Raw genomic sequence first — 27517 nt, 5'->3', positions numbered from 1 at the left:
TTTTAAAATATATGTCTACTCTAAAGACACTCTAAAGATATATATATATTAATTTAATAAAGGAAAATTTTATCAAACAAATGTTTGTATATGTAAATTTGGATTGATTAAAGTATTATTTTGAATAAAGGAGATGAAAAATATTAGGGGAAACTTCACTAAGCCCCCAAAAGTTTCAGCTGATTTATCAAACACTCCCTGAATTTTCAAAACTCTCACTTAGGCCCCCTGAACTTTGGTTTGCTCTCACTTTGGACCTTTTCTGTTAGTTTTTAACGTTAAAGTCAAATAGTTTAACTTTTTATGCCAATTTTGCCCTCACCCTAAAACTACATCGTTTTGTGCCATAAAACTACAACACCTACTCAGCCCAAAACGACGTTGTTTTATGTATTATTATTATTTTTTTTTTTAAAAAAGCAAAATATTAAAAAAAAAAAAAACCGAAATCGAGGTGGCTCCAGCCACCCCATGGCCGATCTGGGGGTGGTTCAACCACCCCCATGGCCAACGGAATAGTCCGGCCACCCCAAAGCACCCGATCCCCCCCCCCCCCACCTCTTTTTTTTTTTTTTTTTGGCCTTTTGGTGGGGGTGGCCGGACCACCCCCAGACTGGCTAGGGGGTGGCTGGAGCCACCCTGATTTTGTTTTTTTTTGTTTTTTGTTTTTTTTTGTTTTAAATGTTATGCTCAAAATAATGTCGTTTTGGGTTGGGTGGTGATGTAGTTTTGGAGTCCAAAACAACGTAATTTTGGTTTAGAATAAAATGAGTATAAAAAAGCCAAACTGTTTGACTTTAACGTTAAAAACTAACATAATGGTCCAAAGTGAGAGTAAACCAAATTTTAAAAGGCCTAAGTGAGAGTTTTGATAATTCAAGAAGTGCTTGTCAAATCGATTAAAAGTTCAAGAAAACTTACTGAAGTTTACCCAAAATATTCATATGCTTGAAAAATCACCCCACATTAATTTTGAAAATAAAAGAGGATAAAATGATGATGTAACTAAAAGAAGTCGTAAAAGAGTACAGCTCTGCATTTATGATTTATTTTTTGAGAACTTCATTCAACTTTCATGCCTTTTTAAAGTATCTTTGAAGTTCGAAATTAAGGATATCCAATTTTTAATTTATTTTAATTATCTAATTTCGTTAAAATTTTCATTTAAATTTGGTCAAAATTTTTAAAATATTTATTTTTATTAATAAATAAATAAATAAAATTGTAAAGATTCAGATGTTTTTTTTTTTTTTAAAAAAAAAAAAAATGGGGTAGGTTGTGAATTTTGACAAAATTTAACGAAAAATTCGAAAAGAATTGGGTAATTAAAATAAATGAAAGTTTGATATTATTAATTGAGAGTTTTTAAACTTTTGATACTAGTGTCAAAATAAGGGAAAGTTTAAGGAGGTTTTGTGAAGTTTTTCATATAATTTTTTTTAAATTTTTTTTTTTTTTTTTAAATTTTGAGTAATTTTACTTTAAACACTTGAATTACTTTGCGACTTGACAAGCCACCCAAACTTTAAAATCTCCTTAATTTAAATCTTTGAACTTTTAATTGCAGTCAATTTAAACCCTCACTTCAAATTTTAAATGTTAAAAGTGAGACATTGACGTTTATACTCATGATTTTTTTATAAAATTTCAAACGTACCCTTAATTCCAAATTTTTTTTAAAAAAAAAAAAAAAAAACAAGGGTTCAGGACTTGTGACCCGTGGGTCAGGCCAGACCCACGCTGGCCTTGGGTTTGGCTAGCGTGGGTCTCTTCGACCTTGGCAGCGAGAGAGAGACAAGCCACAGCAGCTAGCTGGGTCATCCATGGCTTCCCTTGCTCATCTCAGAAGCCGAAAAGGAACCTAGCGAGGTAGTTAACAACGAGAACCGCCGTGAGAGCAGAGAAAGAGTAATGGGCATTAACCTTCAGCATCCACTCCACCGCCTCCCTGCTAGCCCCAGCTAAATACGGATCCGTCTTGATGTTTCCATAGAGTTCGTTTTGCTGTTCTTTCGAGAAGAGGGAGATTAGCTCCTCATCATCCTTCTAGCAAGACCGGAAAAGGGTCTGGTTTATGGGTATTTCGGTAGCAGTAGACCCACGTTGGGTCCCGACTGAGGCTTAGCATTGGGTTTGGCCGTGACTGGATTCCGGCCAGACCCGGCCGTGGATCTGCTGACCCAGCCGGGACCCAGCGTGGGTCTGGCATGATTAAAAAATTAAAAGAAAAAAAAAAAATTAGAGATATTTTGGTCTTTATAAGTATTGTCAACTAAATTTGAATGAGAGATTTAAATGATTTAATAGGCTTATTTGTGTTTTACTAAGAATGATGTAACTATTAAAATTACTATTGGACTTGTAATTGATTATTATTAAGTTTTGAACTAAGAATGATTTGAATAACCACATTATTTTTAATAGAAGATAAATAAAATGGTCAATTAGAATTAGATGATAGTTGAAAGTTTAATGGTAATTTAATTAATTCAAATTAAAGTTTAATTGCAACCGAAAGTTTATTGAAGGTTTTTAAGTTGAAGGCTTGTCATTTTATTTTATAAAACCGGCCTTGCAATTAGGTTTTCAAAGCCAGATTCGACGGTCCAGATTCTTCCACACAGTCAAACTTGCACCGAGTCACTTCTACGGCGAAACTCTCTCACTAAGCCTCGAACTATCGATGAGGAAGGGAAAGAGATCCTCACGGTCAAACTTGCACCGAATCACTTCTACGGCGAAACTCTCTCACTAAGCCTCGAACTATCGATGAGGAAGGGAAAGAGAAAGCTCGTCCCGGAGATTATCTCAATCGACGGCGATACGTCCGCCTCTGGTAAATAATCATACTCCGCCGTTCGATCACTTTGCTTTTTTGTTCTTATTATATTATATCCATATGTTCTTAGGTAATTGTTTGGTTTCTGAGAAGACGTTAGAAAGTTCAAAAAAGAAAACATTTTTTATTTGTAATTAACCGAACAAAGTATTAACTTTTAATGTTAATTTTTTTAATGGTGGAGGAGAATTGCCGCATTTGCGAAATGTTTGTATTATTGCTCAAACATTCCAGTCTGATGGTGGTCCAGTGACTTGGTTTGCATTTTTCTTTTCAATGAATTGGGGTTTTGAGCTGTTTTAGTTGAGTTTGCTTGCAAATTAAGAGTGACATTGGCCCCCGCGATTTTGCAGGCCAAATGTGCTTTTGTAAACAAAATCGCTGAAATTGTCTGTTTGGGAGTTAATTTGAAAAAAATGACGGTTTGAAAAGGTGAAAAAAATTCATGTTTTCAAACGGGTGCGTTTTCTAAAAACGCATGATTTTAAAGATCGAATGGTTAATTCCATTTTCATTAGTTGCTTTTTGAAATTGCTATTTTTTCAAACTGCAGATTTTGAAAGTATTAAACCAAACTGACACTAAAGATATCAGTGAGTTTTGGTGTTGATGGAATTTTTTTATTTTTTTATAAGTAATATTGTATATACCAAAAAGCGCAAAAGGGCACAACCCTTGTACACAGGAAATATACAAGAGAACACTCAACTAGAAGAAGAAAAGAGAACAAGGAAATCGGAAAAACTAATCACTAAAGGAGCTAAATAAGCAGCTGTCCGAGTGAAAAGAGTAAAGAAGAAAAAGGACTTGAGCTCCTCCAAAGTCTTCTCAAGACCCTCAAAGCATCTCACATTTCTTTCCCTCCATAGGCACCACAAAAGGCAAAGAGGAACCATTTTCCACACAATAGCACTCCAACTCTCCAAGAACTACCTCCCGTCCACCAACAAGCAAACACATCCGCCACACTACTTGGCATAACCCAAGAAAGGCCAAAGCGATGCAAAATAGCATACCATAACTTGATGGAAATTAACAGCCACTTTGTGATCTGGGTACTATTTGTTTCATTATAATTTGTATTTTTCCAAAGGGAAAATTGCATAAAATGGCAGCCTTTGGCATGGTTTGATTTGGAATTTGCTTTTGTAACTCTTGTGAAGTGCAAAAACTGATCTGATACCATCAAATGCGACAATGGCTTGAACTGTACTTGATATCTGTTATGGGCTGTGGGGATATGTACCTTTCAGATGCTATGTTAAGGAAGGTAGAGTCAGCCACTTTCCATGGGACGATCAAAGTCCGATGTGTTTTTATGGTTAAAAGGATAGAGAGTTTGATTAAGGATGATGATCATTTTGCTACAGAATAAGGTGGCGAAGATTGTGGACTGTAATAATGTATGGACTTCAACTACATGTAGTTTGAATATGTGTGATCAATAATTCTTTTAGGTGGAATTGAAGAGAAAGTAGTTTGTTAATGTATCGTTTGTGCAATTACATTGATTTGGAGAAATGCTTTCAGCTTAGTGTTAAGAGTTAGTGTGCTTGCTCAATGTATGAATTACAGCATAAGAAAGTGGCATGCCTTGTCATTAACTCATGTTTATTTTGTTTGATATTGTAACTTTACGTTACAGGAGTGTGTTTTCTGAGTCTCTGGTGTGCATAAGGAAAAAAAAAAAAATCCCAACTGAACAAAGTTTTGAATGTAATTTTTCTAAAACCTCTTTGTTTCTACTGATTCAGAATTCTTCTTAGCTTTTGTTATTGTGAACTTTTCAAATGTTGTTCTTTGTGATGAGCCATGCATTGAGGCCTTTGTCTACCCGTAGATACTGGGTTTTGGTCTTTTTTTGTTTATTTTTTTATTTTTTTATTTTTTTATCATTAGTGGATGCTTTAATTGTAACAGAAGATGTGTATTTAGTCTCCATGGATTTTAGCTGATGCTTTTGCATTTTGGTCATACTTGTTGAGGATTTGTATGGTGTGATGAATAATGAAGTTCTGATGGAGGAGCTTTATTGCTCTGACAGTTTTTGGGTAATCAAATTTCAGAGAATGTTGTAGTGTCCTTGTCTGCTTGCAAAAGGACGGGTGAACAAGAAGCTGAAGATCTAAGGAGGAGCTTTGCATTAACAAGGACTTTAACTCCCTTTTTTCCTCGCGGTCAGCGATCAAAGAGGAGAGCTAACATTAAGTATGCTATTTCTAAGCAAAAGAAGCTAGATAGTGGAGCTTTTGGATGTCACTTTGAGTGAGTCATAATCTCAATTAATATGGTGTGGGAACGATGGTCTCAATGTTTTTCCCTGTTTTCTGAATAAAATTGTTTGACATGTGTAGGAAATTATGGGGAAGCTTTTCTGAAGATAAGAGGACCTCCTTTACGTACCTTGACTGCTTATGGTTTTACTTGTATAGGAGACAACCCTATAAAGCCAAGGTGCTAACATGGATTAAGAAGAAGCACATTTTTTCAAAGAAATATGTTTTGGTTCCTATTATTTGCTGGTAAGTTCTTTCCATTAACTTGGCCGCTAAGCATTATTTTTATTGCAAATGCATGAGATTTTATTTTGTTGTCTTGTTTCTTTGGCGTATAGATTGGATTGGATTTTATTGCAAATGCATGGGACTTTATTTTGTTGTCTTGTTTCTTTGGCATATAGATTGGATTGGATTTTATTGTTTGAAATACCATTTCTTTAGGCATCACTGGAGCCTCTTGATCTTCTGCCACTTTGGTGAGAGCTTGCAATCAAAAACCAGAACACCATGCATGTTATTGCTGGATTCGCTCCAAATGGGAAATCCAAGGCGGGTTGAACCAGATATAAGAAAGTACGCATCTAAACAAACTCTGCCTCCTTGTTTCAGTGTGGTAGTTTATTGATTTTTTGGTCTCTTTCAGGTTTGTGTTGGACATTTATAAAGCAGAGGGCAGGCCTGAGAATGAGGACTTTATCCATCGAATTCCTCTCCTGGTGCCTAAGGTGACCACAATATATGCTCTTGATTCATTTCCACTTTAGTGCTATTGTATTTTCACTTGTATTTGCATCCTGGGAAAAAGTGGATTTTTTTTTTTTTTGTTCAGGTTCCTCAACAGACAAATAATGAGGAATGCGGCAGATTTGTTCTTTACTTTAGTAAATTGTTCGTGGAAGGCGCTCCGGAGGATTTTAGGGTTGAGGATTATCCTTATTTTGTAAGTTTATGCTGGCTGTCATGTTTATTGTATGAAGCACCTGAACATATATTTAGTGATGGAATAAATACCTTTCTGTAATATGCTGCAGATGAACGAAAATTGGTTTACCCCTAAAGGCTTGGAGAGCTTCTGCGAGAAACTTGGCACCTTGAATGGTTTACCCCTAAAGGCTTGGAGAACTTCTGGGAGACTTGGGATCTTGAAAAAGAAAACGTGATGTTTACAAGCTAAGCTTTGTTAGATGAAATGACTTTCTGTTGTCCCTAAATTCGATTGCAGATGGCTTGATGAGTTGAGGTTTTGCTAGCCCTTTGTAGATAGCATGATAGGTTTAGTTTTAGTGGTGCATGAGGAAATTGGCTTGTGTGTCCACGGATTTACTTCCTGTGCCATGTCAATGAGGTATACATGTAGGTTATGAATAGGATCCTTTCGGGTCAAGATTTTATCTGATTGCATCTATGTAAGATCACGTTATTTAAAAATTTTAAATGACATGACAACACATTCACCTCATAAAAATATATTTATTATTGGATATGTAAAATCTAATGTGAATGAATTCACTCTATTTTAAGTGTTTCGATCTACACGAAATAGTACATATTACTATATTAGGATGCCCTCATTGCAGAGTTAGAAAAAAGATGTTAATAACTTCTAGAACAATTTGAAAGACTAGACTGATGAAATACAATATGTTCAAGTCAAGATAATCTAGAGCTTCAAGAAAATTTCATTTCAGACTCGTTCAATAATACATTCTCAGTTCAACACCAACTGCTCTTCACGACGATTATGCATCTGCAGCAAGGCCTATTGCATGCCCCAAGAGAGAAAATGTTAAAAGAGCCTAAAATTTGTGTACACAAGAGCTTACATTGTCTGATCAACAAAATTTGTATTCTATGATTGAGTGGGGGATTTTAATTGTCCCCTTGGACAGATCGGAAGGAAGACCAACGCCCTTCGCCTTGAAAGTAGTTTCTGTTGATTCTAGCGTTCGGGCAGCTTGGAGTGCCATCTCAGAATGGAGTTGGAGACATGTCACAGCCATCTAAGATAGAGATACAAAATCGGTCATGTGGGTAAATTTTCAAGCAATTTCATTGTTGATGAAATCAATAAAATCAGAGAAGGGGAGTGATGAAAGAGGAATGCTATGGTTTCTTTTGGCGTTTTTTTTATCATACATGGATATTGTTTTCAAAAAAAGCAGAAAAATACCTACCCCACTGGTCCCTCATATTTTTTTGTTTAGAAAATAATATCTATATAAGATCAGGGGAACACCATAAAGAACCGTAGCATTTCTTGTGATGAAATCAATGAGTGTGTTAGGCACTACAATTTGCATAAGAAAAGTGCAATTTTAAACTAGATCGCAGAAAATGTATAGTTTGGGAGTGTATTTTTTAAAAAAGTGCATTTAAAAATGTAGAAAAATCTGCGTTTTAAATAGCAGGCAAGGGAGTGCATTTTAAAAAAAAGTAATAATAGTAGTCTATGAATCTTCTAGACATTGCACCACCACCACCTTTTAGAGCTCTCCAATGAAGTTAATAGTGAAGAAACGATTTTGCAAGTTCATTTTCACAATATTCATTTTAGCATATTCCTTATTATTTTACTAATTAAATAGCTCCAGAAACATCTACAAGTTTAACAAAAAGGCAGATATATCCATGCAGAAAGAGAAGGTGAAGATGAAAAATGCAGGCACAAATTCTTACCGTATAGCAGTCTCTATCTGTGTCTGACTCAGCTACACGAAGGGCCCATGTACGAACCCATTCAAGCCCTATAGAAACTTCAAGATTTCCCTCCATCAAGGAAGATACTACATAAGAAGGATGAAGTGCCACCAATATGCATGAGGCAGCAAAGAGAGCAGCTCGTCTGACATACGCTTCCTTGTGATGGGATATCTCCCTGCACAAGTTGACACCTTGAGTTCAGGGACATAAACAAATGCTTTCCAGAATAGTTAAACAGGCAAAATGAGATGCACCAAAAAAAAAAGAAAAGAAAAAGGTATACATATATCCATGAAATAATCACAGTAAGCCACCATTCAACCACCCAATTGTCACTTCTTTAAACACACATACTTGTATGTTTGAGCGCCGGGTCAAATAGACATTTCTAGCCTGCCATTATATACATACCGTCTCCTATGAGGTCTATCTCTAGGGTCTCACATCTTATCAACATATTAAAGAACTGATTTTTTAGTTCATTACCTGGATCTTAACAAATCTAGAAGAGGGGGAGCCAACGCAGATGCTTCTGGGTGCATGGCTGCGCATTTCATACAAACACCAAGCATATGGATGAGTTTCCCCAGGACAATAAAATCCCTGCCAAGCAAGTCAACACCATGCCTTTTCTTATCAAAGCCCTGCATGGCGGGTAGCATAAAGGCTGCTGCATACATGGGAAACTTGTTATGGGACCATTCCATCTGGTTTTCTAGCATATTTGATGATCTTAGGCTCCATCGACGTGTCTTCCCTCTCCTGATCTGACTGGGTTTTGGGGGAAGTTCCCTCTCATAACGACTTGACCAGTTCAGTAAAGTTCCTGTTTCTGAGATCTCTTTCCAGGAACCAGCTCCAGAAGGCCCTGTGCTACTAGGCAAGAACCATGGTTGACTTTCCGAAATGCTTGATATGAGGGGCCCTTTCTGATGTTTAGATTTCATAATTTTAGCATCAGCAAGCTCCTGAGCTGCATTTGTCATGACATCAAGTATCATAATGCGCTGGCTGATATCTACATTTGGTGAATATAGTAGTTTGTTTAGAGTATCCAAAGACTCGAATGGACATGTGACAAGCAAGGCAACCAACGCTCTCTGCCTCTTGTCTTCGGCTGATTCTTCCTCACCTTCAACAGCTAAATCAGAGCAACGAACCTGTACGAGAGTTCTAGCAAGATCACTAGCTACTTGCCTAAGTTCATCAGGTGATGCTCGCACAAGCTTTTCAGCAACATCAAGAGCCCTCTCCACCTGCAATATAAAAAAGGAGCAACAATCAATTTAGAAGACATATTCCTTCACCAACTTTTCAAGTAATAGGTTGAAACATCACCAAAACCTACAACACTAGGTAATTGCAACCACTTAGTAAAGTAACTCTACTGACATCTCTTACAGAACGGATGAGGCATTATTAGCTTGTGTGAAATTTTACCAGAAGAGATCTCACAAAATGCAACGAAATGTGGATGCATCAGATGCCACAATTGATAAAGTTTGCTCTCAGAAGAATCTTTTGAGAAAAAAATTACTGATGAACTTATGACTTACCCCATCAGCATCATCAGATTTCCGTAGTGCCCCAACTACATCAACCAACTGGCAAATCTTTCTTTTCAAATCTGTGTCATCATCTGATAAGTCATATGGCTGTAAAGATGAGTCACTCGAGGAATCAGAATTCACACTTGCATTATCATCATCTTCTTTGTCAGACACTGGTTCAATGTTTAGTGTTGCTGGATCAATGATCTCATCTGGATCAATAAACTTAAATTCAGATAATTTCTTGTTTTTTCTCTTCACATTGTTGCTTATCCCATTATTGGCCGCATAATTGGAGTTTCTTTCCAGCTCCAAGCTTAATGTTTTACTTTCGTGAACATCTTTTTCTTTGCAATTTGAAGTATCCAGATTCCCTTTTTCAGGGGTAGTCAACCCAAACTCCCAGTCAATAATGTCACCACTGCAGCTATCATCAAGGTATAGTGGATTTTTTGGGTCAATTACTTTTGAGAACACAAAAGCAACACTGCTAGCCATTTTCCGAACCAAATGATGAGGGCTCTCCAACCTACCTGCCAGCAATAAAAAAAAAGAAATAAAAGAGGAATACTAGCCAGTTACATTGCAGGATACACTACCAATAGAATGAGGAACAAGCATCTATACAGCTAACTCCTTGAAGAAGCAAGGACATCACATCTCTAGTCTCATCCAATTCCTCTTTAGACACTTTCTCCAGGGAAAGGCCCACAGCTGCAGATACATCTAAAATAAATTAAGGGGAACCCGAATTTGAAGAGAATGTGTAATAAAAGAATGAAGATTTCTGTAATGCAACAGGCTCGACACAGAAGAATAAAACTAAATTAACATACGATATCCAGTTCTTTCTGATTAATGTTGAAGCTTCTACAACTTGTTCTGTTACAGAAATTTTACTGAAAGAAAAGTGAACTTTTGAGTGAGAAGGGTAAAGGAGTGACAAAGGATACAAGTTTGCTGCTCCATTGAGGCTGATTGCACAAACTCGCTTTTAGACCAGACTGCTAGTAGATGCTGCACGGTGTCTAAAAGACCACGGTTATTAGGACCTTTTGTGAGCAAATTAGCATCTGGTGGGCATTCAAGAACAGTAAATTGAAGGATCCATCGCAGGCAACAAATAGGAAATGTTTTCCAGAGTAAAAATTTGTCAACAAACATGGACCTGAGAAAGAAGAAATATGAATATTAACACTAAAAAAAATTACATAAATTACTATATATATTATTCTGCAACTAACATATATATACTCACACAGTCACACACATATGTATTTGCATTACAACATAAATATTAACATATTAGCATCCATTAACATATATGTTGGTGCATGTGTATAACTATATAAAGTATAGTTAGTATATATACCCTAACATATTTTAGTCGTGTATACATATGTATTAATATAATAGTATTATGTTATTATTATATACATATGAGTATACTAGCGTCCACCTATGTCCGACACCATTTGACCACTTAAATAAGCCCACCTTTATTAACTTCAAAATGTGCACAACAATTTTATGTCTTTACTGTTGTGGAACAAAATATACAAGTTACTTCAGTTATTAACTCGCATTTAATGGTTGTGTCATTGAGAACCTAAACAAAAGCTGTACATTTGCATGTGCGTTGAATGCAATGAAACCTAAAAATCATATACATATGTCCATGTAGCTGTTGCCAAATTTTTGAGAGTTAACATGACCCAACGTCCTGGTTCAATTATTGAAATAAAAAACCTGCATCCATATCACAAGGCAAAATCATATTGATGTCTATGAATAATAAGATTGAAACCAAGCCATGTTGTCAAAGGACCAAAATTTGGAGAAGAAGATAGAGCTTTTTCTTAATATTGAAATCAATACTTTGAGAATTTTAAAACAACACTCTTGATTTACAAAACATTCTTTCACATGGCAAAAATAAAAACAAGGAGGAAACTTTTTTAGGGTCGTATCTAATTATCTCTGGCCTGTATTTCAGCGTATCAGAACTAGTAATGATAAATGCAAGTTCTTCATACCGCAATGAAATTATTGCACGTGCCAATATGAAAAATCGATTTTCACTCTTCAAATTCACAATATTCTCTATGCAACACAGAGAGAGAGAGAGAGAGAGAGAGAGAGAGAGAGAAGCACTGGCAGTACCAGCTCTACTTGACTAAAGAAATTAACTAGGAAGCGTGCTCACTAACCTCACTGATGTCTGATGTTTAAAAGTTCGATGAAACAATAGCCAAAGAGTCCAGTAAGCTTCAACATCACTTGCATGTTCAGCTGCTAAACGATGCAGAAGCAGCTCAGACATTCTTTCCACAGCATAGGGATCTTTGATTGCTTCAATCATCTTCAACCAAAACTGGGAACCAGTATCTGAATCGAATACATCGGCAACAACTGAATCAACATTTGATGATAAGAAGCTCCGAACATGCCCGAGAACCCGTGGGGTTATTTCACTTAAAAGCACATCTGTAGTAAAAGAAAGTTCAAACACTTTAGTTGCAATTTTAATCCATCTGGCTTGGCAGGATGGAAGAAACAATTATTGGAGAATCTTAGATCCAAAAGCCAAAACAAAATACCAAAAACAGCAATGATTTTAACGTAGGACAGCCCCTCAAGTTAGCTAGTAGGAGCAGCCAGCGAGACTGAGACGCAATTACTACCTAGGACCAACCTACGACAGACTACCAAAAGAGTTAATAGGGTTCAGGTCTTTCTCAGCATGTATTACTTAAACCTTTTTGGAGAGTTTCTTCCATTAAAATAAGCAAGTGCATATGGACAGGCCTAAATGCTATAGATTGTCCTTAGGAACACCAACACCCAAATTTCTTCCAGTAACCACTTGTCCATGTGTTTCAATCAGTTACACTCACGCAAAATTGAGATTCCATTATCAGGTAAGAATCAGATTAAGTAGGTCTAAATGTTAACAAAACTTATAGTTTTTGGAAAATAAAATTAGTGAAACTGTTTAGCCCATGATTATAAAACGGAATACTATTCCATTACTTGTTACCATTTGTTATTAGGGCCCAATCATTATAAAACGGAATACTATTCCATTACTTGTTACCATTTGTTATTAGGACCCAATCATTACACGAAATACAATATGTCAGAAAACAGAAAAATTTAAAATGTCACTCGTATGTAAAAACATTTTCATTGTCTCACATAAATCACAACACATGATATCATACTACATGTGTCATACAGGTAAAGGTTCACACCAACTCTCAACCTTTCCCTTAAGGAGTTGGTACATATTATTTTTTCTTAAGCACTCAAAGATTTAAATAAAGCAATTAGAGAATCTTCAGCACAATTTACAAATGGTTGAATAGTTATTTGTACACCCGGCAAGATGCCATCTCTCTCTCTCTCTCTTGTATGTAAAAACATTTTCATTGTCTCACATAAATCACAACACATGATATCATACTACGTGTGTCATACAGGTAAAGGTTCACCAACACTAAACCTTTCCCTTAAGGAGTTGGTACATATTATTTTTTCTTAAGCACTCAAAGATTTAAATAAAGCAATTAGAGAATCTTCAGCACAATTTACAAATGGTTGAGTAGTTATTTGTACACCCGGCAAGATGCCATCTCTCTCTCTCTCTCTCTTAAGATAGTGTCCTAGTGTCCCCCCGCAACTACAGGGGACACACCAGAATCACTGTGAAACAAGAAGGTCCACATTGAATTGAAATTCAAAAAAAAAAAAGGAGTTTTAAGCCCCCCCCCCCCCCCCCCCCCCCCAACTATTTTTGTTCAAGAAAACAGTTGCTTCATCAGGGCAAAATAACTTTTTGAGAAGCAGCGCGCACACAAATATATCAAAATTTTAGCACTTAAAATATCAGTTACCTGCAGATCCACGTCGACAAATACGAGAAAATGTTTCCCCAACAAATAGCAAGGCAGCACCCATTTCACTTTTATTGAAAAATGGTTCTTTATCTAATACATTGGCATCCCTTTCTTCTGCTAGCAAAAGAAGTTGAATGGTAATCTGCTTGAAGAACAAACTGCAATATTCTTGTTAAGTATAAACAATTAACAAAATGGCAACGGGACAAAAGTTTGATGCAAATTAAGTAGGGATATTAAATAGCTAATCTTTTCCAAAATCAGACTAGTGCAAACTAAAAAGTGAATAATAAACACTCTGGAACATGAATAATTTTAATGTAAACTGGGAAAGCACAAATGCATTCATGCATGTATATTACTTATACATGAACCCCAGTGATATATAGCAAAAGAGAAATAAGGATACTGTGATGAAAGTGAAATTGGGGCTCTCAATCGTGCTTTATCAGGAATAGATGCAACTAACTGTGCCATCCTGGATACAGCTGGTTTAAACCGTTCTATAGAATCTTCTGAGTGGCAAAATTCTCTAGCTATTTGGAGTACCCCATCATTTTCCAGCAAGCAGAGTGCAATTAATCTGTCATAATCATACAAAATGTAAACAGGTAATCTATTAGTTTGTTATGATGTCTTGCATGTTAGGACACAAGACCAACTGAACATACAAAGCAGTCATTAGACAATTCTTTCATCTGGTGCAACTATTGGACTTTTACAATGCATACATGGAATTCAAATGTACCACAGCAACTATTATATCAGGGCATTTATCCAATGAACCAAGAACATATCCTCAAAACATAGAGAAATATGATATATATATATATATATATATATATATATATATATATATATATATATATATATATATATTTTAGAAGTTCAAAACATAGAGAAATATATGCATAACATAAAAAAAGGTGCTTGCACCAGATAAAAAACTGGTAGTCATAGGTCCTACAAAATTCACACAATGGAGCTCAATCAACACACTAAACCTATATCCAGGGGCGGACCTACAGCTAGTGTTGGGGGGACGAATGTCCCCCCAAAATCTTTCAAAATTTTCTTAATTGCCTTAAAAATCTACCCATTTTATAAATTTGTCCCTCCAAAATGATATTTTGTCCCCCCAAAATAATATTTGTATCTCCTTTTAATTTTTTCTCTTAGTTTTGCTCCCCCAAAATAATATATGTGTCCATTTTAATTATTTTTTATAGTTTTGCTCCCCCCAAAAAAATAATATTTGTTTTCCCTTCATTTCTTTTTTTTTAAAAAAAAACCTTGCACCCTCCTTCAATATAAAAAACCTAAAATACCCAATTCATTTAGTTTCCCTCTATATTCTAGTTCGCTTCTAATTAAAAACTCAATTGGATTTAGGACTTTGATTGAATATGTGAATGAAAAAAGTTAAATGATTTGGGATCTTTGAGTAGCTTCTAACCAACAATCAAAAAAAAAAAAAAAAAACCCAACAATCAGTTTTTTGAATAGTTATTTTGACATCATTTAGGTTTATAATATTTGTTTTGACATCACAAATTAAATGGTTTAATCATTTATGATTGCACCATTGTTTGACTCAACTTTTAGCATTTCTCTTCTTGTTATTTGGGGCTTGTGGGGATTGTTACGAAAAATAGTTAACGCTCAAAGGTACTTTTTTTCTTAGACCCTATAAATCGTGTTTAATTTATTTTGCTAATTTTTTTTTTTAAAAAAAAATTTATTTTTTATTCTACGCTATTTTGCTAGTTTTTTATATTATTATGTATTTGTGATGCCATGAGATTAGATGTAACACTTTTATACTTTTATTTTATACAAACATACATATAAAGAGATTATGTGTATCTATATGCTTTTGTATTTATACGAGTCCGTCCATTTCTCCAACCCAAAAAAAAAAAAAAAAAATTCCGTCCCCCCATACCTCAAATCCTAGTTCCGCCCCTGCCTATATCAAGTTCTTAAGACGACCATCATTTTCTATTTGCAAGTGGATTGAAACCTCCAACAACAGTAAATGCACAGCTAAAACTGCATGATATACAACTTCAAAGTGTAGATTATAAAAATCAATATCAATGTTCTACTCATGGACCATCGCAACAATAAATGCTGAGGACCAACATAAACCGAGGATTCTTCTACCACCTTCATATTGCTTTGCGACCATCACTAAAAGTCTGGGAAGAAAATAGTCATCTATATTGATCCATTTTCTAATCAATTATGTACAACTTCAGCTACACAAAGGTGTCTGAAAAACAATGGAATTAGAAAGGGGAAAACAGACCACAGCTTTAACAGCTGTGCATATACGCAAGTGTTGACCTCATACCTTTCAGTGTTAGAGTGGACATAGTTAACATCAAGACCATCACTTGCATTCTGTTGTAGACAAGGAACCAAGGTCTGAACAACCTCAGTGACAAGCCCATTAACAAAGAAAACATCATAGACATGCATACGTGCTGAACGGGGGAAACAAGCTAGCCAATTAGAAGCAAGATCTGCATGCAACAGCAATCTGTATAAGAAATAGTGGACATAAAGACTGTCAAAAGACAAGGAAAATACAGGACTGGAATAGAAAAAACAAATGCTAAATCCTTCTCAAGCATGAGTGGAGAAGTCACATACTTAATACTTTTAAATTCTAGGAAATCGACCATCAATTAGAATATTTAGGTTAAAGAAACCATCTAACTCATGACCTTGTCTAAGGAAGACACTCTTTGCAATTTATGAATCTATAAGTAACTTCTTTGCCAACTTGTCTAAAAGTTCTAAAACTTATGGCTAGAATCAGAAGCCTGAAAACTCAAAAATCAGATAAGCTGATTTCCCAAAAATATTTCCAGTTATTCTTTTCTTCTTGGCCAATGCTTTGCCATATCGCAATTTTTTTTAAGGCTAAATCTTCCATTTGTTCCCATATATCTGTTTTGCAGCCAAATTGACATGGATTCCTTTAATCCTAATTTCATAGGCTTTAATTTCTGCAACTAGTATATGTGCAAACAGATGAGCTTGTAAAACCATAGATAGACAAACACACCATCCAATTACTTCCTGATCATGATATAAGCACAAGACAATATAAATATGAAGCAATCACATTACCATGTAATAGAACCCGAGCTAATGTTGGATACGCTGCACCTCGGTAGAATGCCTGCCACCACTCCTTCCTCTCTTCTTCTAAAGGGACGGTGGCACTAAGGACCTGTACACTTCCAGGAAAAAAGTGCAAAAAAAAGAACTGAAAAATTGGAACTTTCAAGAACATGATCACAATCCACAACTTTTTGAAAGTTCCATGTAACAAATTGCACAGACCTGGTCTCTATGCCGCTGATCAATACTACCTGCAATTCCAGCACATACATAATTAGTCAATTTTGCAAGAATTAAACAAAAAGCAAAATGATACAAAATCAAAGTAAACATTAAATCATCGACCATTCACTAGCTTGCTCATGAAAAGGATAGGCTTTTTTTTTTTTTTTTCGCGTTGTTCTGGTTCACGGTTAATTCTCAATAATATTGCTTATCCATCCACCAATCTTAACATATCTCAGCTCCTGATTCCATTTTCCACTTAAACAAACAGAATAAAAACATTTTACTCGGTTCTGTTTCCAACGAAATGCAAAACACGTTTCCTTATCCAGTTTTCCGGACTCGGTAAAAGCAACGAGAAATCAAAAATTTGGGTTAGTTTCTTTCTTTTCCAAAATTTTCCGAGCAACCAAACAAACGAGCAATATGAGGAAGCCGAAAGCGGAGAGCTGAGAGCTCGGGACTGACCTGCGAGAAGAGAGGGATAGTCGAGAGGGAAGAGAAGGACCGCGAGGGAGTGTAGCGCGCAAATGACTTGGTCGACGCGCTTGGCATTCTTTATGGCTGAGATTACCTCCCCGACCTTGTCGAGCACTGCGGCTTCAAGTTCTCTCTTTCTCTTCGAAGCGTCCTCCATGACCGATTCGGGTTCTCTTTCGCTGCGCAGTGCACGCTTGCTGAAGTAATGTTTCGGTAATTGGCGCCGAGAAGACTCCGAGCTAGACGGTGAACGACGACGTTGTCGTTTTCAGAATCGAAAATGGTGTCTTGCAACAAACGATGCGTTTAGAGTTGTGAGAATAACAGCGACTCTATTAAGGCTTTATGCAAGTAATCTATTACTGTTAGGACGCTACTTTCAGCTACGGACGACTCTTTTCGCCGCAATAAAATCAGATAAGTCTATATGTGAAAACTTCTAAAGAAACGGTGCGTTTACTGCTCCCAGTTTCGCGTAAGCCTCAATCGTCATTGTCTCAGCGCCGGGCTTCGTATCTTCGTGCTTTTCTTTCTACCCTTTCTGTGTCCCTCGAGAGCTATGGCGACCGCGGCGGTAGCCGTCGAGCTCACCAGAAAGCAGCCCCGACCGGGTCGGGGCGGATTCGAAGCCCACGGGCTGACCGAAGAGGAGGCACGGGTCCGGGCCATTGCCGAGATCGTGAACTCCATGGTGGACCTCTCGCGCAAGGGCCAGAACGTGGACCTCAATGCGCTCAAGTCCTCCGCGTGCCGCAAGTATGGCCTCTCGCGCGCCCCGAAGCTCGTGGAGATGATCGCCGCGCTGCCCGACTCGGACCGCGAGTCCCTGCTCCCCAAGCTCCGGGCCAAGCCGGTCCGGACCGCCTCGGGAATCGCCGTCGTGGCAGTCATGTCGAAGCCCCATCGGTGCCCCCACATTGCCACCACCGGGAACATCTGCGTGTACTGCCCCGGCGGGCCGGACTCCGACTTCGAGTACAGTACTCAGTCGTACACTGGCTACGAGCCCACTAGTATGCGTGCGATTAGGGCAAGGTAGGGTTTCATTTTGCTTTTCTTTGTTTTGGGGTTTTTGTTTAATTTGGAAATATTGGAACTTTTAAGGGTTTTGTTGGGTATTGTTTGTGTTTTGTGTGGATATATTGTTGAAAGTAGCACTTTTTGAAGGGAAATTTCGGATTATTGAGTAGTAGTTTCCGAGTAAAATGTTGAGTAATGGGAAAAAACTAATTTAGTAAGAAAGTTGAGCATTGAATTTTCGCTGGATAGTATAAAGATATTTTTTTTTTTATAAGTAAATATGATATAAAAGAGCGCAGAGGGGCGCAACCCATATACACGGGAAGTATACAAGAGAGCGCCTAAGAGGGAGAAAAATGAACAAGAAAATCAGAGAAGCTAATTCCTATAGGAGCTAGCCAAGCGGCCGTCCACGAATACAAAGTAAAGAGGAAAAAATGAGTCAATTCCTCTATAGTCCTAGTGGAGTTTTCAAAGCATCTAGCATTCCTTTCATTCCAAATACACCACATAAGACACAAAGTATAAAGATATGATTGTAAGCAATGCTTGTATTAGATTTCTTGAGTACTAAGGTACACATGCACCCAATGGTTTTTGAATCTGCAGTACCAGTATTGGATTTGTTACGAGTATATGAAGGTGTGTAACTGCCAAATTGATGGCTTTACGCATGCATATGGTTTATTGTTGCTAGTGACTTGTAGAAACACTATACGATATGCAAAACCTTAAATAGAAACTATTATGAGGTACGCTCAATGGGAATATTGGAAAAGTAACAGTCAACGACCCGAATTTTGTTGTAACAGCTGAGGTTCTGGAACACGCTGGCGGGAAATCCGGTTAGAGTTAGGCTGAATCAAAATTCAGTTATGGTTAACATGTATTTGCAGTTGACGTTGTTTAGTACTTTGTGATATTCTTGTTTATTATGTTTGGGAGTTAATACATCTTGGAATAATTATTGAGTTCTCCTTGCAACCTTTGTGGTTGTGGTTCCAGATACAACCCATATGTCCAGGCTAGGAGCAGAATAGATCAGCTAAAGCGATTGGGTCACAGTGTAGATAAGGTTTGGCCTGTACTAGTTTTAAATTTACGTGTTCATGTTTAATAGGTCAAAGGCAATGATAATTCGTAAGCATACTTTGATCTTCTTATTTATAATTGCTATATGCTTTCAGGTTGAATTCATCTTGATGGGCGGCACGTTCATGTCACTGCCAGCAGATTACCGCGATTACTTTATACGCAATCTACATGATGCTTTATCAGGACACACTTCCGCCAATGTTGAAGAGGCAGTTGCATACTCTGAGCATGGTGCCACAAAGTGTATTGGCATGACCATTGAAACGTAAGTTACAATATGAGATTTTTGGCATGCAAATACATGGTTTCATTGCTCCAATGCTGAAAACGTTTTACTCATGTTCAACTTTTCATTCACTCCCAACTGATTTTCTTAATTGAAAATATATAATTGTATTAGTTGTTCTCCCTGGCAACTGGATACAATGAGGATGAGTATTTATTGAAATAAAACTAAAATAAATAAATAAATAAAATAAAAAATAAAAAGAACTAGGTATGATGAGTAGTCTTTCTTTCCATTAAGGCGGGTTTGGTGTTCATTAGAGATATACCTCTTGATAAGTATGCATGCATGGTAAAACAGAATAGGAAAGACAGTTGTCAGACATACTAAAGATGTTTGAGAAATTAGTTTGCATATTCTTGTTCAGATTTTTATTTTACGAGTGTGGGAATGCTCATGTATCATAGTAATCATAACAACAAAAAATTTGATTTTATTTCAAAGAAGCTTGGAATGTCTAATTTCCTTGATGAAAGTAAATGATTGTCTTCCGCACCTGTTAAATCTATCAGGAGGCCAGATTATTGCCTTGGACCTCACTTGCGGCAAATGCTTTTATATGGTTGTACGCGCTTGGAGATTGGAGTCCAAAGCACATATGAGGATGTCGCTCGTGACACAAATAGGGGACATACTGTAGCTGCCGTGGCTGATTGTTTTTGCTTGGCAAAAGACGCTGGTTTCAAGGTGTGCTATAAATGATCTTATGTTCAGATGCTATATTTTCAGCAGCTGGAATTTTTCTTCTTGGACATATTTTCAGAAAAAAATGTTATTCTCTTTCTCGATACAATGTGAAAAATATTTATCATTTTTTTATCTAGTGCTCCAGGAGGCATATTTGTCACCATTATATTTGTCACCATTCTTGCTGCTGTATGGAGCCAATTTCATATCATCTCTTTCTCTTGAAAATTGTTTTACTTGCTTCAATTGGAACCTTATAGAATAAGATACCAAGTTAATCATACATTTTCAGAGTAACCAGCCTTTCTTTTCATGATTTTTTCTCCCTTGTAACTTTCATACCTTTTTGTAGGTTGTTGCACACATGATGCCTGACCTTCCAAATGTGGGTGTTGAGAGAGACATGGAAAGTTTCCGGGAGTTCTTTGAGAGCCCCTTATTCAGAGCTGATGGGCTTAAAATTTATCCTACGCTTGTGATTCGTGGAACCGGTCTTTATGAGCTTTGGAAAACTGGCAGGTATGACGTTGTCATTATTACGTATTGGATTTTCTCCCCCCCAGACCCTTCTTTTTTGGGTGGGATGATTTAGATACAGGCCATATGGATATGGGAATGTAAAATCCATACCTCAACTCAAATACTTAAATAGAAAGATTCCTGTTGCATAAACTTTTAGTTGTGTTGTGCTTGGTGTACGTTGGGAAATTCTACTTATAGAACTCCAATTGCAGGTATAGAAATTATCCTCCCGAGCAACTTGTGGACATTGTAGCGAGGATCCTAGCCATGGTACCCCCATGGACACGTGTTTATAGAGTTCAGCGGGATATCCCCATGCCTCTGGTTACCTCTGGGGTTGAGAAAGGAAATCTTCGGGAGCTAGCGTTAGCTAGGATGGAAGACTTGGGTTTGAAATGCCGTGATGTTCGAACTCGAGAAGCTGGAATCCAGGTAAATGGACAAAACCATGCTTATACATAATTGTTATGTGCTATAAACTGCAAAAACTTCAAATAATTGTAAAACGTGTGATGAATTTAGGATATTCACCACAAGATAAAGCCAGAAGAAGTTGAACTTGTTCGTCGTGATTATATGGCAAATGAAGGTTGGGAAACATTTCTCTCATACGAAGATACACGCCAGGTATTTGGAATGTCCCTCTCTTTTTGCTCAGGTTGGATGTATGCAAAACATTTCCCTTATTGAATACTAATATGAATACCATTCTATGCTCGTCACATGCAAATACGACTAGTTGCCAGGATATGAATTTAAACTTCTTAGTGATTGTGGTGCTGTCTAGAATGATTTATTTCTTCTTTGCATTGGCAGCTATAAGTGAATTTGACACATTTCTGTCATTTACGTTAGTCAAATCTAGATAAATTGAGCTTCCCATAACAGTTGCTACTTAATATGATCTTGTTGAAGCAGCTTGTGCTTGCAGAGATATATTGTTCCCTTGTTTTCATTCTTTTAGTTGGACTTAACTTTATTTTTCACTGTCTGTTTGGACACCAGGATATTCTTGTTGGGTTGCTGCGGTTGCGAAAATGTGGCAGGAACACCACTTGCCCAGAACTCATGGGGAAATGTTCTATTATCCGTGAACTCCATGTTTATGGTACTGCTGTTCCAGTTCATGGGCGGGATGCTGACAAGTTACAACACCAGGTAATATATAGTAAAGCTTGTTCATTAATTATTACTAATTTAAATAAGACCATTTAGTTGAATTTATTGGCAATGAAAATGGCTCATGTAAAGTAACTGTTTAGTTTACAACCTTGGCTTGATGCCAATAAAATTTAATGCTTCAAAATCTTCGAACATGGACAAATTTGTATGCTATATTTGCCTTGCCTTGGTGCAGTGCCTAAACTTGATATTTTTTTTTTCAATTTTTCTGGTCTCCGAATTTTCATTCCCATTGTGATCCCCACAGGGATATGGTACACTTTTGATGGAGGAGGCAGAGCAGATTGCACGCAGGGAGCATAGATCAACAAAAATAGCCGTCATTTCAGGCGTAGGAACCCGCCATTACTACCGGAAATTGGGGTATGAGCTTGAAGGGCCTTACATGGTGAAATGTCTTGCCTGACCAGTTCTAGCCTGTGATATAACACAGTTTTGTACACATATGGTTGGAAATAAGTATTAATTTAAGGAATTTTTTTTGGCAATACTCAAGTCTCCCTCAATGCTGTCATTTATCTTTCAATATTCTGAAAGTGACCACGGTCGGTAACCATGCCAACATTTTTTTTTTATTAGGGAAAAGGGAAATGACCACGCCAACTTAAGAGTAAGGAAAATGCTAAACATCTCAAATTTTCTTTTCAAATGATGTGTTACAATTTCATGAGTTGGTGACATACTTTATAAAATAATAAATATCATGAGATAGTGATACATTATTTGGGAATAAAATTTGGGATATGTAGCATTTTTCATGCATGGGAAAGTTGGAAACCATGATTTCACGTTTTCTTTCTGCCGAAGTCAGTAGCTCTGAAGGAGTCTAAGGAGTCTATTTCTGTCCTATCCTTGGCAAAGTCGGCTGGAAAAGTCAAAAATGGCCAGAGATGAAGAAATCTCATAGCTCCGAATGGCAGGCTTGCTTTGTTGCTCAGGCTGGCCCCTACTCAGACAAAGAGCCCCCTCTGCTCTACAATTATCCTAACCTTTGTTTTTGGGGCAGAGGATTGTAGAGGAACCCATCCCTATCAAATGGAGGAGTACAATCGGAATCGAGATCCTCCGCTTTAAGGCATAACAAGCACCAATAAAGGGGTTCATTGGAAAAAAGTTCCAAACCAGTATAGAAAGGGAAAAAAAAAAAAAAGGATAAAACTAAAAATCTCATATATCTTTGCTGTTCCATCAACAATTGGATCCTTATTGGGGAAAGAAAAGTTTACACCAGCTAATGGAACCCTAGCAAGGTTGGCTTCCAGGTTCCTTCAAACATATCCAATGTCAGTCCTGCCGTTCCGTATGCTTTTCGTGACAAGATACAGACTTACAAAGAAATCTATCGGGCGAGAGAGTTGAAACATACAATACATCTCGCGATTATCCTGCATGTTCACCTTAATTACTTGATGATTGCAACAGCCTAATCTGCCACAATAGAACAATAAAGATGAACCCATGCAACATCTACTGCTATAGATAAACGAAACTATGTATTAGGCAACACAATCAACTCATTCGGAGGAAAATATGCATATTGAGTGCTCTGGCTTTAATAAATTGGCACCCAAGTTGCCCTAAAGGATAGGGCACTCGGTCAGAAACCATAACTCATGAACTCACCCTAGTCGTTCAAAGCAGCCCATGTTTTCAATAGCAGCCACTACATTGTCATAATGCTCTTACGGGAAGCATGATATCACTATACATTGAAACAAGTTCTGGCTTTGATAGTTAACATTTGTTTTATGTTTTCAAAACAAAAACATTAACAAACAGCCCAAAGCATAAAACATTCAAAACTACTTTCATCTTTATGTCATATCAGAACACATTTTCAAACAAAAACCAGAAAACACTTTCTAAAAAAAGTTAAAAACCGGAGCAAATTTATGCTTTAATAAAGGTTGTTAGACGGCTATAATGTTTATTAGGGTGAAACACCACCGCAAATTATAGAGAATTACAAAGATATACCAACATTAAGGTACAACAATAATTTCCTGATATTCTCAACAGATTTGTACACAATCTATCCTCATTAATATCTATTTTTTATTTTTTATTTTTTTAATTCAAATGCTACAAAAATGTCACCTTTTAATTGAAATTTTCATTAACCTTTCTGGTGACTCTTTGAACCATTATACCAACAACTGAAAACTAAAGTAACACTGTTATGATCCCCAAGGTCATTACCTTGAAGCTTGACTTAAAAATCCAAGGATATACTACATTTTGTCAACCTCAGCAATCTATTCATGAAGTTTCTCATTTTATATGAGGTGTGGGAATAGGTTACCAGCTACGAGGGTTTTGTTTTCCCTCCAACTTTTGGGATGCGCTTAAGCTCTTGCGTTTTCTTCCTCATTTCACTGCAAAATACAAAAAAAAAAAAAAAAAATTATTAAAAAATCATTGCGTAGGCTTCTCAAATAGCAAATTGAAAAGGCTGAAAATGAGTACCTTTGGTGCAAATAAACAAGTAGATAAAAAATAGGGAGCAGCATCAAAGTCAGTATTGAAATAGCCAGGTAGAATACACTTGTTTGCTTCTGCATAGATGAAAAATGGGATAGTGGCATCAAATATGAAGAAAATATTTTAAAAAATAACATTCAATATTCCAAAGGATGCCTAGATTGTCTTTCTAATGTATGGATTTGTGTGTGTGCACGTCTAAGAGAGAGAGAGAGAGAGAAATCTATTGCCTGAAATTGTGAACCTTCTAGCACAGAAAAAAGTCCTTTTTATGAATAAACCTTTTTTTTTTGATGAATAATATGACCTTAAAGACTACTTTAGACTGCTTGAAAGAACAAGCCATCCAGAAAAGCATCATGACTTAAGCAAGTAAAATCTTTTCTCCATGAGCTTTCTGGAAGGCATGACAGAAAAGCTACTGGCAAAGCATCTATGCGAGCAGGAAAATGGAAACTCCCATGTTCTGTAATAATATTGACCAACATAAATTTTTTTGACAAGTTTGACTAACATAAATGATTAAGCACAAACAGAGCTCTACCCTAAAATCCAAACTACTGCAGTAAGAGAATGAAAGCCTTACCTTGCCTCCCTTAGAAAAAGGTTTTCGTTTTCCTGAGCAGGTGTGAGCATCACAAAATTGGCGCAAAAAAAAATCTACCAGCATATCAGAATGTCAACAAAAGATATTAGTAAGAAGAAATGGCCTTTAAGAAAAGGAAAATTATAATAGTAACGTCAATAAACATAAAAGTTACAGAAACAAGACAGATTGTCTTCTTGAAAATACAAAAGAATACCATGAAGAATGCCAGCTGAGGGACCGTGGTTAACAGGAAAACAACTATCTGCAAGACTCTGCATGGAATATTAATAAATATAAGAAGCAAAATATAATAAAATTATGAATGCAAGCAATTATATCTCCCATAAACAACCTCACATAAGTGACGATTTCTTGCAGCAGCAGCAGGATTGCACTTGGTTTTGGGTGACTTGGTATTCATCATGATGTCACAATGCAATGCTCCACATAAATCAGCCAAGCACTTGCTGCGACTCTGCATTCATTAAAAGTTTGTTTCGTAATGTTAATACAATTTTTTATAATGAAAATACCATAATTTTTAAATATTAAATGAAAAAATTAGTTATTAGACAATTTCTTGAGAACAGAATTCATGAATTCATTATCACATCTTGAAATCTAAAAGGCATGAAAGTTTCATCTGGCTAGTTTGACGTGAACTGGAGGCAATCTTACAGAATCAAAAGCAACTACAAATGCAATGTGCAATTTCCACCATTGTAGAATAATAAGCACATACCCTTCATACAAAATGTTTTTACATTTAGGTTTATTTCTATTTTTTGCTTGAGATAGAAAATATTTCATGATGCTATGGTACACACTTTATAGAACAATATCCTGTGAAAAAAATATTAGAAATTCAATCTTTAGTGCAGTACTAGGCATGAAATACATTTAAAAAAACTTATTGATTTAAATAATAAATCATGATATTTCAAACAAATCACCTCATATAAGTAAATTTAAAGTTGAGCACGAGCCATGCAAACTCAACCAGATATTATGAACTACCAGCATTATGTAGTCTATATCATGAAAATAAACCTTATAAGTTATAGGGAGTTGTACCATAACTTTTTCAAAGAATTAAAAAAATAATAATTCTATAACCAATGAAATAAATAGGTTTATCCAAGTAAAGCTAAATCTGTAGTGCTTTTCTTCGAATTTTATTTCAAAATAAATATAATGCTAAATCATAGAGATAATAAGGAAGAGAAAAACATAAATTAGTAGATAAAAGTAAAGGGCATGGTCAACTCAACATGAAAATTTATGATTTACAATGGCCAATGAATCCTCCATTTATTTAAAATTAGATTAGAACCAGGGCAGTATGTCATAGAGAAATGACAATTCGAACGTAACATTCTTCACATGGCGGAAATTTGAATATTGCAACTTGTTATTAGCAAATTAATGCTCCAAAACATATAAAGACAAGGAACCCAGGTCCACATACAACATTCAGTAGATTGTAGTGTCTGTTGTCAAAATGCTGATCAAGAAATTTTTCAGCACGGAAGCTTTTCTTACAGTATCCACACCGCCATTCGTTTACATCCAGGTGAATCTTGTGCTGCTCCTGATCCCTGAACAGATCATTGTCAGGATGAAGTCTACACCTACTTGAAATCTTATAGTCTTCTCGTTCCACAAACGGCATCAAATACTACACAACGTGTGCAAAGTCATGGATGTTATCCAAATCCACAATTTCACAGGATACAGTCTAGTAACACTAAGAAAAGCATACCTCCTCGATTACTTCCCAAGCTGCCTTACTCCTTTCTCTAGAACAATGTACCTCATGAGCTTGCTCTTGTTCTTGCTCTTGCTTAAGAGTTCTAACATAGAAAACATAACGCTTTCATGATCCTACTTGATTAAGCATTCAAGTAGACAGCTATCTTACTCAAATTCAATACTGAAATCCCACAATGATAATGAACCCAAATGCTAAGTTATGTGACTAATCTGACTAAGAAAGCAGTATTACCTTGTAGCTGCAGATCCTTCAAAACCCTGCACCACAAAATAATAAATATAAAATTTATATCTCTCTAGAACAGTCATTCTATATATCTTATGTTTTTTTAACACCATAAATCAAGTACCAAATCCATTACACAACAGCTATTGCGTTCACTTACCAAAATCACAATGAAACCCATTATTCAAAATATGAAATTGAAGCTACCCAACAAACCAAAATCCCTTTTTTTTGTTCACTAGAGTAGTTCAATTCCTTGTAGATTAACTTCTATATCTATGTGTTTGAGCTTTGTCAGAGTACCTGGTTTCGCCCTGTAAGAGGTGAAGCTGAAGAAGCATGGGATATTTCATGATGGAAAAGAGATACCAAGAGAAGAATTGAAGCGATTGCTGTAACTTCCTTCATCTCTCTCCCAAGATTGATCAGAGTTTGTGGGCTTTCTTCAAATGTTTCCTGGGAAAGAAAAAAGCTTTCGAGGGAATTTGGTTTTGGTTTCTTGGAAGTTCATATGGGTGTGTTTGGATGCTTGGGGTTTTACACTCCAGC

The 27517-nt window shown here is 36.4% G+C and overlaps 4 protein-coding genes across 10 annotated transcripts; 2 read left to right on the top strand and 2 right to left on the bottom strand.

Annotated features, from left to right (window-relative positions):
- The first annotated feature begins 2561 nt into the window (after positions 1-2561).
- LOC132174870 (Cysteine proteinases superfamily protein) lies at positions 2562-6601 on the top strand. 3 transcript variants are annotated; one of them, XM_088514684.1, is made up of 7 exons: positions 2562-2836; positions 4906-5104; positions 5272-5361; positions 5560-5691; positions 5762-5843; positions 5948-6058; positions 6150-6601. In XM_088514684.1, exons 1-7 carry the CDS (start codon positions 2770-2772, stop codon positions 6276-6278), a joined length of 810 nt encoding a protein of 269 aa, XP_088370810.1. In that variant the 5' UTR covers positions 2562-2769; the 3' UTR covers positions 6279-6601. The 3 variants fall into 3 exon arrangements, with proteins under 3 accessions (XP_088370810.1, XP_088370809.1, XP_059442580.2); XM_088514683.1 differs by having other exon boundaries at positions 5194-5361; positions 5560-5667; XM_059586597.2 differs by having other exon boundaries at positions 5194-5361.
- A 178-nt stretch (positions 6602-6779) lies between these two features.
- Positions 6780-17396, bottom strand: EMB2423 (telomere length regulation TEL2 family protein). 3 transcript variants are annotated; one of them, XM_059585132.2, is made up of 13 exons: positions 17096-17396; positions 16625-16653; positions 16409-16511; positions 15624-15795; positions 13677-13850; positions 13265-13425; positions 11579-11855; positions 10322-10536; positions 9996-10094; positions 9375-9901; positions 8305-9074; positions 7795-7993; positions 6780-7118 (listed from the first exon to the last, which is right to left on the bottom strand). In XM_059585132.2, the coding sequence occupies exons 1-13, from the start codon at positions 17262-17264 to the stop codon at positions 6951-6953; spliced, it is 3063 nt and encodes a 1020-aa protein (XP_059441115.2). In that variant the 5' UTR covers positions 17265-17396; the 3' UTR covers positions 6780-6950. The 3 variants fall into 3 exon arrangements, with proteins under 3 accessions (XP_059441115.2, XP_059441116.2, XP_059441117.2); XM_059585133.2 differs by having other exon boundaries at positions 9996-10082; XM_059585134.2 differs by lacking the exons at positions 16625-16653; positions 17096-17396 and having other exon boundaries at positions 15624-15812; positions 16409-16498.
- Positions 17397-17578: 182 nt separating this feature from the next.
- Positions 17579-22404, top strand: ELO3 (radical SAM domain-containing protein / GCN5-related N-acetyltransferase (GNAT) family protein). Its single transcript, XM_059585135.2, has 9 exons — positions 17579-18142; positions 19133-19202; positions 19315-19487; positions 20021-20195; positions 20548-20714; positions 20930-21149; positions 21240-21344; positions 21723-21875; positions 22147-22404. Exons 1-9 carry the CDS (start codon positions 17667-17669, stop codon positions 22303-22305), a joined length of 1698 nt encoding a protein of 565 aa, XP_059441118.1. The 5' UTR covers positions 17579-17666; the 3' UTR covers positions 22306-22404.
- Positions 22405-23035: 631 nt separating this feature from the next.
- Positions 23036-27452, bottom strand: LOC132175095 (C2H2-like zinc finger protein). Of its 3 annotated transcripts, none has more exons than XM_059586914.2 (10): positions 27272-27451; positions 26975-27000; positions 26732-26822; positions 26438-26647; positions 25322-25444; positions 25184-25241; positions 24967-25040; positions 24366-24454; positions 24202-24274; positions 23036-23327 (listed from the first exon to the last, which is right to left on the bottom strand). In XM_059586914.2, the coding sequence occupies exons 1-9, from the start codon at positions 27374-27376 to the stop codon at positions 24205-24207; spliced, it is 846 nt and encodes a 281-aa protein (XP_059442897.2). In that variant the 5' UTR covers positions 27377-27451; the 3' UTR covers positions 23036-23327; positions 24202-24204. The 3 variants fall into 3 exon arrangements, with proteins under 3 accessions (XP_059442897.2, XP_059442898.2, XP_059442896.2); XM_059586915.2 differs by having other exon boundaries at positions 23038-23284; positions 27272-27452; XM_059586913.2 differs by lacking the exon at positions 23036-23327 and having other exon boundaries at positions 23935-24274; positions 27272-27450.
- Positions 27453-27517: the final 65 nt, after the last annotated feature.

Source organism: Corylus avellana, chromosome 3 (assembly GCF_965113065.1).
Source record: "Corylus avellana chromosome 3, dhCorAvel1.hap1.2, whole genome shotgun sequence".
NCBI lineage: Eukaryota > Viridiplantae > Streptophyta > Magnoliopsida > Fagales > Betulaceae > Corylus > Corylus avellana.
The sequence above is the reverse complement of the archived record's forward strand: the minus strand, read 5'-3'. Positions and strand labels throughout refer to the sequence as shown.